The sequence below is a fragment of the Anolis carolinensis genome, chromosome 5 (genome assembly GCF_035594765.1).
Source record: "Anolis carolinensis isolate JA03-04 chromosome 5, rAnoCar3.1.pri, whole genome shotgun sequence".
In the NCBI taxonomy this organism is placed as follows: domain Eukaryota; kingdom Metazoa; phylum Chordata; class Lepidosauria; order Squamata; family Dactyloidae; genus Anolis; species Anolis carolinensis.
The window spans coordinates 150038608-150052658 of NC_085845.1; the positions used below are offsets into that span (position 1 = coordinate 150038608).

Genomic DNA, 14051 nt, shown 5'->3' on the forward strand with positions numbered 1-14051 from the left:
ACATTTCTTTTGAAAAGGGAATTTTTATATTACTATAAGATATCAAAAGTACTAGAGGAAAAAGATATTCAAACTGATTTGTGCATATGTTAAGTTAGTAGTCAGAATTTGCTGTGGCTGACCTAGGTGCCAAATGTCTGTACTCTTTCAAAAGTTCCTGAAAGATTGTTTGGGGCAGCACAGCAAATTGGGAGCAGGGTGTTTTGTACAGCACTTGGATAATTAGTTCAGACTCTGGTTATATGCCCCCAAATGGGTCATGAGGATTGGCTCTTTGTTGTAGTGCACTGTAATTATTATGTAAAAAGGCATACACTGCAAGTTATTCTTGTGTTCAACATATTGAAGAATGAGGATACCCAAAGGGTTTTACTTTGCTTGTAAGCAGACTGGTGGATGGGACTATAGTTGTCCTGCTGGAGTTAAACATAATCCTGGTCCTTAAAACCTGCAAAGTAATCAGTAGTAATTTGCTGTTTGCTTCTGGTAATAACAGGGCACAGTAATTTGTTTTTGTTATTTCAGCAACTTTTGGAAATACAACTTGTGAGACAAACAATTGTAAAATGGTTTAACAAACCTGGTTCCACTGCATGTATTTTTTCAGGAAAAGGAAGGCACCTGCAAGTAAGGAGAATTGAAAAGAAAACTGTGACTCTGCAAGGATTGTAATTTAAATCCCCCCCCCCTCTCTCTCTCTGAAAACAAAGTCCAGAGCTCCCATAAGAATGTCCTCTTGCAGCTCTTCTGCAAGTTGTGAACAATTTCTTCAGCATCTGCTGGACAAATAACAGCCTGAGCTGCCTGACTAAAATCCTGGCAAGTTGTAGGAGACAGAATGGATTTTGAAACAAAGATAAACCAGAACACCTCTCAATTTAAAATGCACACAAGTCATACAAACCTGTTTTAAGGCAGGCTTACAGGTCCGGGTGCAAGTAGATAGGAACTGGGCTTTTTTTTCAGACACAGTTTAGGCAAATGTACACACATTTGGTGTTTCATTACTTAAAGACCTAGAGGTGAAAATGTCAACCATCAGCGCTTTCCCTGAAAAGTAGTGTCCTTAAGGTGGTGACAGGGGATTTGAAAGCTCTTTAGGTTTACACTCTAAGCTGTTTTACTCATGCAAGTGCCATTGCTTAACATTGTACTTACTGTGTGCTTTTCCTTAATGCCTCCTTATTATCCAACATATTTGCTTATCCAACGTTCTGCCGGCCCGTTTATGTTGGATAAGTGAGACTCTACTGTAGTTTTATTTACATAAAAAGTGGGGGAACATAAGGTTGATTACTCACTTCACACATCTTTGACAATAGGAAGAATATCCCAAATAAATAAAGATCAATTCACATTTGTCCATATTGACATTGTGAATCACTTCCTCACACTTCAGTTCCATATTATGCTGATAATATGTGTTGGCTAAAGAGCCCCATTAGTGACAAGAAGAATGTGATTCCTTCCATGTACATGTCACTTTGTTTCTTAGCAAAGCAGCACTGAAAACTGTAATCAAAAGTGACAGCAGACAAGTTTTTAGATAATAGGGTTTCATAATAGAGATGGCATTTCCAAGTAAGCTCTCTTTCTAGTCATCTCATGCATTTTCTTGGTTGGCTGGAAGGAGGACTTGTGGAGGCTCCTGTGAAAAAGATGGTTCTTCAAATCACTCGGCTCCATGTTGTTTAGGGCTGTCAACAATTTGAATTGTGTCTACAAATAGACCAGCAATAAATTCATTTGCATTAGAGTTATCACCAAATGAATAAATGTTCTATAAATCATTTACATAATCTCGTTTAAAAACCTTGATAATACTGAAACATTTAAGTCTCACAATGAATATTGATGTGTTACAGCAACTGTTTTAGGAAAGATCCCAGGAACACTATAAGTAATAAATGCCTCAGGAATCTGTATTTCATTTCCATTTCTTACTTCATCAGAAGTCCTTACAACATGTCAGTTTGGTAGTTACATATGCCACTTATAAAGTGATGAGTTAACTCAACTGAAGTACTACATTATCCAAATGACAAATTTGAAATTTGAGATCATACCATGGGTTCATATATTCTCTCTTTCCCATGGATTCCATCCAATCTTTTTTAGTTTGCAGAACTATATTTTGTCATGCTACCCAAATAGGATCTGGAGTGAAGTACATGCATACACATATAACACACACACACACACAATTAGTCTTTCTAAGCATATCTATCCCTTCAGTAATTGCTAGCATGAATCTAACACAGGTGTGGGTAAAGTGCAGCCTAGGACAACATGGGAACAGAGCAGTTTTTGTGACCCCTGAGATTCCCTCATATTTTGAAAAATACTTTTGCTCCCTAAAGAGCCCTATCATGTTGGGGGAATTTCACTGTGTTTTTGTTATCCCTGGATTTCCAAAGAGGGGTAGGTTCTGTGGGGTCAATAAAGACACCTAACCTGTGATAGTTGCTTACCCCTGATCTAATGGGACTACTTTCCTATTCAGGCTTACCTGGAAATGTTTGTTCTGTTTAGTAGCAATGAAAAGTCCTATACCATTTTTCGAAAAATCTTGTTGCTGTAGATTAACACAACTGTTCTTTTCTGGAATACAGCATTATAGAAACATAGGGTTTGGTTTGTTGTTGCTTAATTCTTGTTTATATTTCAGATGTTCACAATTAACGATTACATTGGTTCATCATTATGTTATATTTATATTATGTTAGCTTTTGTGTTATGCCAAATACCTTTTCTTTGTGGAAGATCATGAATTTGTGTTATAAAAGAAAAATGAGGTGAAAGGAATGTGAATGTTTAGAACTTGGAGTCATAGTTTCTGTTCTGCTAAATTTACATCTGTTGTGTTTCACTGGTGTTTGAAAAGATATGAGAACTAAATATGAACTATGGCAAAGACACTCTGAATTGTTTCCCTAAGATGCTCTCATAATCAGAGAATTACTTAACACTCTCTACCATAACAGAAATATGAGCTTTAAATAAAAGTTACCAAATGCTAAAATGTTTGTGCCAGCTGATGAGTAATTCTAGTGGGGAAAGTGGAAAATATGTGCCTTTACTTTTCATTCTAGATAAAGAGGGTAATTCACTTCAAGGCAAAACTGGATGTTTTAACAGAAATACCACAATTCCGTGTCTTCTTTCTTTTGTAACACTTAACACAAATGGAATACAGCATATCATTGCATTATATGTTTTCTTGACCTCTGCAAATGATGTGAGTCAGAGAAATGTGCTGTGCAATGACATTGTGTCATATGTTATTTGTGTTTTATGATGTAGCGAAGTGAATTGGGAGGGGGGGATGCAGAAGCAAGTCTGTTTAAACATCTAATTTAGCCTTTGTATAAGTCACAATTAACTTTGCCCTACAATTTTAAGAACACTTAAATTGCAGTTCTTAAGCTACTTACCATATCTTTTTAAATTTTTACCCTGCCCTTTAGTTTGTACCATGAACCATTTCTAAATCACAATAATAAGAAAACATGATATAAAGTAAATGATTATTTTTTCATTTTCTACAATTAGCGTCAAAAGAATTTGCTACATTTTCTTTTAAAACCAACAAGAAGTGAAAACACTATACAATAATTAAACTGGTCAACTTTAGATATTGAAACTGTCACCCTGAAATAGTTCTGAGATTTAGTTGATAAGGAGTGGAACTCCTTCAAGATACATTAGAGTCTCGCTTATCCAACATAAATGGGCAGACAGAATGTTGGATAAGTGAAAATGTTGGATAATAAGGAGGGATTAAGGAAAAATATATTAAACCTCAAATTACATTATGATTTTACAAATTAAGCACCAAAACATTATTTTTTACAACAAATCGACAGAAAAAGGAGTTCAATACACAGTAAAGTTATGTAGTAATTACTGTATTTACGAATGTAGCACCAAAACATCGCAATGTATTGAAAACATTCACTACAAAAACATTGACTACTAAAAGGCAGATTGCATTGGATAATACAAAATGTTGGATGAGTGAAGGTTGGATAAGCGAGATTCGAATGTATATATGTTTGCCTAGAGTCTGTTAACAACTAGATTTTCATAACTATGAGGATGATTTGATTTTGAGATATTTTTCAGGGGGAACATTATTTTATCTTTATGAATTCATCACCTTTTTGTAGTAACTTTTTTGTGTTTCTTCTTCTAGAGATTCGAGCTCAATTAATAGAGCAACAGAAATGTCTGGAGCAGCAGACTGAAATGAGGGTGCAACTTCTTCAAGATCTGCAAGATTTCTTCCGTAAAAAGGCAGAAATAGAAACAGAATATTCTCGCAATCTAGAAAAATTAGCAGAAAGATTCATGGCAAAAACAAGAAGTACAAAAGACCACCAACAATACAAGTAAGTCTAAGTTTTTTATATAATCAGTGGTTTAGTTTGCATGTCCATCCAATCCAAAGGAATGGAAGAATAATAAAGCTTATAAAGTTGAAACAATCCAAAATAAATTCAGCAACCAAAAAAATCATTGGTTTGTCCACCCCTGATCTTACCAGATATGTACTTACAATGAGTTGTTTTATATTGTAGCCCTTCCACATTTGCTGGGGTTAGAGGCAGAGGTCTCCCATGAAAGTAAACAAATCCTTTATTTTCACCTGAGAGAACACCTCTCAAGGCATTTGTGGGTTTTCCAGTACGACTCTTTGTGGAAGTTGAACATACAATCGCTCTAGAGAACCTACAAATGGCTAGAGAAATGCTCTCTCTCTAGGACTCTCTAAGTCCTCTAGCACACTGCTTCTTAAATTCTGGGACCCAACCCCAAATCAGGTCCCCTTAGCTCAATGCTGGGGTCCCTTTTTCCCCCCTGAATGTCGCCTAGTGGCTGTTTTAGAAAATTACATGAATTAGTTAGTAACAATGTGCAGTGTTAACAGTGGACTCTGCAGATACTTCAGCTGTATTTCATAAAAAGGGAAAAACAGTCTGTTTCACAAAACTTGCTAATGCTGATTTATTATCAGTAAATGTTGGTTTTTACACTTATTTTATATCCATACCTGGAATCATGTAAAAAATTATTTGGCCAAAGGGGGTCCTGAGTGGAAAAGTTTAAGAAACTCTGCTCTAGAGTAGAGCTGATCATAGAGTTGTGCTGGAGGACCTAGAAATTCCTAGAGAGGAATGCCATATAAACTCATGTATAAATCAAGAGCAGGTTTGGGGACCAAAATTATGGACTTTGTTAAGACCCATGGATAAGTCGAGGGTCATTCCGAAGTGATAGGAAAGCACCAATGCTGCTTCGGGACCAACCATCCCTGGCCACCACCACTTTTCCACCCAGGCATTTTAAAAGGCCAAATTGTCAATATGATGAAGAGAATAGAGTGGGCCGGTGCCTCTTTTAGGTTCTCCCAAAATGGACAAGCTCCTTTCCTTTTGCCATGCTATTTAGAGAAGGGATGGTTTCCTTTTTGATAAGGGTTAAAATGAAAAATTGGCCTGTGGAAAGTCAACTTAGATTTTTGAGGTTTATTTTTTCACTAAAATTTCTCAACTTATTATATGAGAATATAGGGTATTAATAAAATTCACAAATAATCAGTCCTTCAAAAGTCAAACCCATAAATGTGGAGGACTGACTGTATATAAAAATGTTTAATACAAGAATGATATAAACCTATATAAGTGATGGTCAACTAAGTATGAATATCAACAACAGTATCCTGATAATTAATACTATGAATAAGGTACAGTATAGGAAAATGACAGGTCTCAACATTTCACAGTTCAGTGAGCAATATAAATGTTACTTATTTCATAAAGTCCTCATTCCTAAGAGTGAGAATCTAAAATATTTATTAAAACATAGTTATGCACAACACAACATATCAAACTTTTGATTGAAAGGCCACCAAGCTATCAGTCTTGAGATTCTTCATACAACAATAAACCTCTCACATGTCATAACCTGAGACTGAAGCAGAGAGCTTTTATTTATATAGTTAACCTTCTGGTGTAGCTGCAATGAACCATATGCTGTCAGTCAACACAATGAAGCTTAATAAATCCTGAGACAAGACTAAGATTATACATATACTGAAGACATATCAACTCAGATATTGAACTTTAATAGAAGTATATAAACATGCCAAATTACTTATCATAGCCATGAAAGGTAGCAGAAGACTATTACATTTCAAAGCATATCTCAGTTCTATTCACACAAGAATCAAGTTCAATATGACATATATCTCAAACATACTCTTATGTTTTTTAGACATAAATGTATTTTTTTAATGAGTAACTCCAATTTTGGACTTGAAACAGTTTCACAACCTGGTTTCAAGGGTGCCCTTAAACCAAAGTTTTTTTTAATCTATATGCCAGAGAGAAGTGTTGTTCAAGAAACAAAGGTGTCTTTTCAAAGTCCAGACACACACAAATATAATAATAATAATAATAATAATAATAATAATAATAATAATAATAATAATAATAATACTTTATTTATACCCCACCACCATCTCCCTGCAGGGACTCGGGGCAGTTTACATGGGGCAAAAGCCTGAACAACACAATTGAACAAAATAAACAACAACATAAACAAAATTCACAGTATAAAAAGATAAAAATAGTAATACAATGTAAAATGAGAATATTATAACAGTTAATATCAGTCAACCACCAGGCCCAGTTCTATCATCTACATAGGTGGAGAAACTGAAGCAGCAATGCAAGAATAAAATGATGAATTAAATTGCATAAATGATAAGGACCTACTAAAATACAGGATAGAATTATAATACCATCTGGGGCTGATTATCTAATGACTGTCTCACCAAAGACCAACTGAAACATCCAGGTCTTTAGTTGTTTCCTGAAGGAGGATAGAGAGGGAGCTAACCTATTCTCCCTGGGGATGGAGTTCCAGAATCTGGGGGCCACGGCCAAGAAGTCATATGAATGGTTCTTGTTTTAGTGGTTATCTGTTTTGTTGTTTCATTTTTTCCTTTTGTTTTTTTATACATAGTATTTATGAAATCAAAAGCCAATTTGGTTTACTTATCTTTTGTGCTACAATAAAGCTATTTGGCACTTCACAGTGTTGAATATCTTATGTACATCTTGTGCTGACAATACCAATTAAATCCATTTCAGTTCAAGGTTGTAACATTGAAAAATGCTAGAAAGTAAAGGAGGAGAGGGTGAATGCTTTAAGATTATGTATTTGAGTTTAAAATTAAAGAAGGATCTGAAGCTGAAATAACTCATGTTTGCTATCTAATACTCTAGAAACTTGAGTATGTTATGTACACAAAATAACGGTACAAATTTAAACAGCATCATTTGCATAAAGCAAGTATTATTTTTATAATAGTTCTGTAACATACAAAAATAATTGGGAACCAGAAGATAGCTATGCTTTCCATTTGGGAATGCACATGCACAAAACAATCTGCTTTTTACAGTCTTTTGTACCTTCCAAAGAATGATTTTCCTGGTCTAAATGACGAGCTTCCCACAAAAGAGAGTGGGGATGTCCTGTCTTTAAGTTACTTCCCATATTTCCAGCTGCAGGCTGTAGGTCTATGTGGGGAAAACTAAAGCATGCCATCTGGACATGACCTTATTATGTATTGTTTGCTGACTTCCTGCAGTGATATAAATGACGTTGATGAATGGAGATTGACATGTCAAAGGTTATGGATTATCCTAAAAATGAAACATATTTAATTTTATTTTATGGCTAACATGTTTATGCACTCTGTTAATTAAAAAAAATGTGCTTTCCTGATAGGATCTATAACCATTAAGTGGCTTAGAATCCCAACACCTTTAAGTATGGATGGAAAAGATTAAATTTGTTCTTGAATCATCATAGTTTTGAGCATGAAATGGTACTTAAAGTGTGTTAAGAATTAATTAATAAAATTCTGAATGTTCCCTCCAATATGTTATTCCCTAATTGCTTAAGCAACAATATTTTTGTGGCTATGTTCTTGTTTAAACTGATAACATATCTGCAGCTATCACTAATTATGTAAAATATCTGTTCTTACTAGAAAAGACCAGAATCTGCTATCTCCAGTAAATTGTTGGTATTTACTACTCAACCAAGTGAGACGGGAAAGCAAAGATCATGCAACTCTGAGTGATATTTACCTGAACAATGTCATCATGCGCTTTATGCAGATAAGTGAGGATTCCACCAGGATGTTCAAAAAGGTACTAAATTGTGATTTTGCCAATGTTTTATTCAAATGAAAATTCTACCAGATATTCAGCATATTACTAAGTACTGCCTCATAATATTTGTTTCCATCAATGTAGAGAAGAAAGTGATTTTTGTGATGGAGGTTTCAGAATCTTATTTCTAAATATAAGAATGATAAATGAGCTTTTATTTATGAAAAATATTAAGTTCAAGAAAATGAAAATGCTTTATACATTTAATTCATGTTCTTTTAATACATATTTCTTGAAAGAAAGTTTGAAACTTGAAAAAATTAGAGAAAAAGTTTGAAGCAATACTATTTTTCCATATACCAGCATCAGCTTAATTAGAAGTTTGTTTTATTACCCATAACAGTAAATAAAAGAGTAATATGCATTGTAAAATCACTTTGGATTATGTTCATGACCATCCAGACACACTCATTTGCTATACAAGGACACATCAACTTGACTGTAAATCAATGACTGATATTCTGTTGATCAGTCTTAACTGAGGCTCATCTACATGGGCCATATTATTCTGTGCAGGGGTGCATCCACTCGATGCATGGGGCCCATTCACCTTAATGTAGCTTTGTCCCATTTTTAAAAAGGTTGTAGGGAAGTTTGAAAAGCTAGGCTACTTCCTATTTGGAAGCAATGCAGCTGTTTGCACAACTATCTCACTCTCTCTGGGGACAGGGGATGGCATTTCCCATCAATCACAAAACTGCAGGTGGTTGTCGCTAGGTACCTGTAATGATGCTAACCAGAGCGATGTAGCGATAAGAGAAGGGAGGGGGAGAAAGGAGGAAATGGTTTTTTGCTTTTTTGCTTTGGCTAGTGTCTCTACATGTACCAAGTGACGGCCACTACTAGTTCTGAGCCCAGTGGTAACTGCTAAAACCAGATCAATATGGAGAAAGTAAGGATGGTGGTCCAGTGGCACCTCACAGATTCTAGGGACACTAGGCTGTGCAGACACTATTTGACTGCCTGGCCAGCTTAGTGCCACATAGTGCAGACACCCACCAGCCCCTGAGCTAGCTCAGTTACTGGCTGTGTAGACTTCAGCAATGGTGACCCAAGTACCCCACTCCAGATCAGCATCAGCATTTGTAGCACATGTAGGTAAAAGGTAAAGGTTTCCCCTGACGTTAAGTCCAGTCATGTTTGACTCTGGGGGTTGGTGCTCATCTCCATTTCTAAGCCGAAGAGCCGGCGTTGTCCGTAGACACCTCCAAGGTCATGTGGCCGGCATGACTGCATGGAGCGCTGTTACCTTCCCGCCGAAGCGATACCTATTGATCTACTCACATTGGCATGTTTTTGAACTGCTAGGTTGGCAGGAGCTGGAGCTAACAGCGGCCGCTCCCCCCGCTCCCGGGGTTTGAACCTGGGACCTTTCGGTCTCCAGCTCAGTGCTTTCGCGCACTTCGCCACCAGGGCTCCTAGCACATGTAGATGATCCCCAAATTAATGGTTGAAATGAAGAGTTAACCCATAGGTAAATCCCATTGATTCAGTAGTTCTACTTTAGTCAGAATTGACAATAGAATTCAGTCTATTGTTGGAGGTGGTATATTTTTAAGCAATGAATGGAGTAGACAAGGATATTTAACTCCTAGCCTCTTCATTAAAGTAGACAGCAACACCCTACTTTACTGCCAAACTGGCAAGTGTGTGTTAACAAACACATATATGTCTGGTTTGGGCCTCATTTATGGATTTGTATTCATGTAAAAAGCCAAAGGGTAGCTGCATTGTGTGGCCATTTTTTTCCATTGTTATTAAGGTGAAAAGTACTGCCATTTCTCCTACAATGATATTTTTCATCCTTATATACCTGTATTACTCTAGCAACTTAAACAGAGCATGTTTATGTTTGAATCAATCAGAGAGAGATGGTTGATATTCTAATGTATATGCACAATACTTGTGGATATTCCTTATTCAAGGGGCATACAGACTGATGGCATTTTATACAGCTGAATACATTTAGATTTTTTTCTTTTGTTGTTATCCTAATCCATCTTAGATGTTATATCCCATTAATCACAATATCGTGATGGGAAGCATACTGTGTCACAGCAAAATAGTCTAAAAGTGTGATTATGACAATAGACCCTAAGCCGTGTACTCCATTACAACTTTGCATGAAAGAGATGTGCAGGTCTGTAGGTATAATGCCCCTTATACCTTTCTCCTTTCACATACCAAAAAGAAGAAAAGTGTGGATAGTGTTACACCTAACCCCTTTGATGCATTTCTGAGCTGTGATTATACAAGACACAGTAGTTAGCTATTAATTTTGTTTATTGCAAAACATACTGCAAGGTCAGAGCAACCTCTGTATTGCAGGCTTCCGTGCCTACCAGTGCTGAATCATTTGGTGGGCTTTTATATTATTCTGTTTTCTCTGTGAGCTGAAGTATTTTTAGATGATGGTATGTCCATCACTCATTTAACCATAACCTAGTTTTCAAAGATATTTTTGGCTTTCTAGAAGATGACAGACCAAGCACCGGTTGGGCATTCCCACTGGGCTTTCCTGCCTCTGTCCAGCTGTCAGAGAACGAGCCTTTAAAAACCTTTCAGTGCTCTCAGTTGAGCTGCATGTAAATTGCTCTGTGGAGAAGTCAAACTTATATTCCCTGTGCCATCTGTCATCACCATAAATCTATTAATTCCTTGTCTTGTAAATTATCTGAAGTTTCTAAAAGGATTTTGAACATCTATTCAATAGTACCAGTAACAATCACAACAATCAGTTTAGGGCTGCAATCCTGTGCAGATTTATTTGAAAGCGAGCCCTCTGAATCTCATGCAATGTCCTTTTATGTAGATATGCTATACAGGCAATCCCCAAACTATGAAGAAGATAGGTTCTGTAGGTTTGTTCTTAAATTTAATTTGTTTGTAAGTCAGAACAGGTAATTTTTTATGTGTAACTCCAGATATATATATACACATGTGTCAGCTCACCACAGCCGCTCCTGAATGAACACACGAGACTCTCTGTGGTATCACCAGGAACTTTTACTGTAGGAAACATGAACATCAGAAAAGCCAAGAATGGGAGGCTCCGGCCAACCCTCCTTTATATACCCTCCCCCTCATTTGAACAGTCTCTTCCCGCTCAGTAAAACCCCGCGCAAATTCCCCGCCAAGTCCAGCAGCCGTTTCTCCTCCGAGTCCTGGGACGCAGGTGTCTTATCAATGTCAGTGACCCTGAAACTCAGAGCCACATCCAGGCTCTAGTAGCAGGGTTCTGACATGGCGTCCTCCTCCCCTTCGTCCTGGAAGGAAAAGATTAAACACAACTATTGTTCTCCGCTGTCCAGAGTTCCTTTATACTTTTTTAACAGGCTGCAATGGAATACCGGGTGTACCTTTCCTAGGTCCTTTGGTAGCCTCAGCTCATAGGTCACTTCGTTTATTCTTTTTGCTACCCTGAATGGCCCTATATAGCGTGGAGCCAATTTCTTGGATGGGAACCCCAATTTCAGGTTTTTTGTGCTCAGCCAAACCAGATCTCCTTCGCCCAATTTGTCCCCCTCTCGGCGCCTACGATCCGCAAAGAGCTTGTACTTCTTTTGTGTTTCCCGCAATGCCTCTACCACGGTTTGCCACCCTTGCTTGATTTTGGCCGGCCATTCCTCGTCGGTCTGGCCCTCCCCTTCCTTCCACTCGGGTAGCCTGGGGAAAGGTGCCACCTCCTGTCCGTATACTATTTCGAATGGGGCACGACCTGTGGCCGAATGTACGGCCCCGTTAAAAGCCATCTCAGCAAACGGAAGAAGGTCCGCCCAATCATCCTGTCTATAATTGGTGTACATCCTTAAGAATTGGCACAGTGTCTGTTGGGTACGTTCGACCCCCCCGTTGGTCGCGGGATGAAAGGCCGAGCTCAGGTTCCTTTCTGCTCCTAACAGCTGTAAGAATTTTCCCCAAAATTTTGCAGTAAATTGGACTCCCCGGTCACTAATTATCTTGTCGGGACACCCATGTAGGCGATATACATGCTTCACATACAAATCAGCAAGTTTTTCAGCTGAAGGGAGTTTTGGCAGGGCCACAAAGTGTGCCTGTTTTGAGAATAGGTCCAATATTGTCCAAATGTATCTGTGGCCTCTGCTGGGGGGTAGTTCGCCTACAAAATCCATGGCTACGCATTCCCATGGCCTCATGGGCTCCACCACCTTCTGCAATAGCCCCTGGGGCTTCCCCGGTGGTGTTTTTCCCTCTGCACATAATTCACACTGCGTGACGTACCCCCTGGCGTCTTTCCTCATTCCGGGCCACCAGCATTGTTTGGCCAACAGTTTAATAGTCCTGGTGGGGCCTAGATGACCCGCACCCTTGTTATCATGGTACTTCCTTAACATTTCTCGTCTTAAACATTCAGGAATATACAATTTCTTATTTACAAACACCAAATCCCCACACAATTCTCCCTTTTCTTTGTTAGTTTGTAACCATTTGTCCATTCCATACGCTCGCTTCAACTCTTCCTCCCATATTTCTCCTCCCCCCGTGGAAATGGCAGTACGTTTGTTTTCTTTGGCCGCTTGTGCTCGAGTTAGTACTGCCAGGCCCCATTGCTTATCAAGAAAAATACTCCCTTCAGATTCCTGAATTCCTCCCCCGTGCTGAGGCATCCGAGAGAGAGCGTCAGCGAGTATGTTATGTTTCCCCTGGAAGAATCTGAGTCTGAAATCAAAACGGCTGAAATATTGGGCCCATCTAATTTGCTTCGCTGATAGTTTACGAGGGGATCTTAGATACTGTAAATTTCTATGGTCAGTCCACACCTCAAACGGTGTTCCACTTCCTTCCAGAAAGTGTCTCCAGCACTCTAGTGCTTTTAGAATCGCTAAGGCTTCTCTCTCCCAAATCGGCCAGTTTTTTTCTGTATCGCTAAACTTTTTTGACAGATAGCCACATGGCTTCAGGTTCCCCCCCTCGTCTTTCTGTAGCAGAACTGCCCCATATGCCCGGTCTGACGCATCGCAATGTAATACAAAGGCTTTAGACATATCAGGGTGCTGTAGGACAGGCTCCTCAGTAAAACGCTTTTTAAGGGCTTCGAAAGCTTCCTGGCATTCTATTGTCCAGGTCAGTTTGGCCCCTGGGGCCTTCACTTTGGCTGTTTCTCCCCTGCCTTTAGTCTTTAACAAATCCGTTAATGGCAAAGTGAGGTGCGCAAAGTCCTTGATAAATGTTCTATAGAAGTTTGCGAACCCTAGGAAGGATTGCAGCTGCTTCCGTGTTTTGGGGGCTTCCCACCCCCTCACGTCTTCTACCTTCGCAGGGTCCATCGCCACTCCCTGGGAGGAAATCCTATACCCCAGAAAGTCTATCTGGTCTTTATTGAACTCGCACTTGGCAAGCTTCGCATACAGTTTTGCTTCTCTCAACTTTTGCAGGACTTCCCTGACTAGTTCTATGTGTTGCTCCTTAGTCCGAGATACTAACAATATGTCATCTAAAAAAACAAAGACTCCCTTGTACAACAATGGATGCAACACTTCGTTGATTAATTGCATGAACGCGGCGCCTCCGCCGCACAAACCGAAAGGGAGCACACGATAATTGAATAATCCGAATGCACAGGAGAAGGCCGTCTTCCACCTGTCCTCTGGTTTAATCTGCAATTTATGGTACGCTTCAATTAAGTCCAATTTAGTGAATATCTGTCCCTCCGATAACTGGGCGATCAAGTCCTTCACTAAAGGTAGGGGGTATTTATTTACAGAACTGATTGCATTCAGGCCCCTGTAGTCAATGCAGAGCCTCAGCGTTTGGTCCTTTTTGCGCCTGAACAACACAGGCGCC

The 14051-nt window shown here is 38.7% G+C and overlaps 1 protein-coding gene across 3 annotated transcripts in view; it reads left to right on the forward strand.

Moving 5' to 3' along the window:
* Positions 1-14051, forward strand: part of srgap1 (SLIT-ROBO Rho GTPase activating protein 1) — a 139664-nt gene that overhangs the window by 66395 nt on the left and 59218 nt on the right. For all 3 annotated transcript variants that reach the window (XM_003221179.4, XM_062982553.1, XM_062982554.1), the window contains 2 exons: positions 4196-4391; positions 8063-8225. In XM_003221179.4, the coding sequence (XP_003221227.2) occupies positions 4196-4391; positions 8063-8225 (359 nt within the window). The remainder of the gene's footprint in view (positions 1-4195; positions 4392-8062; positions 8226-14051) is intronic.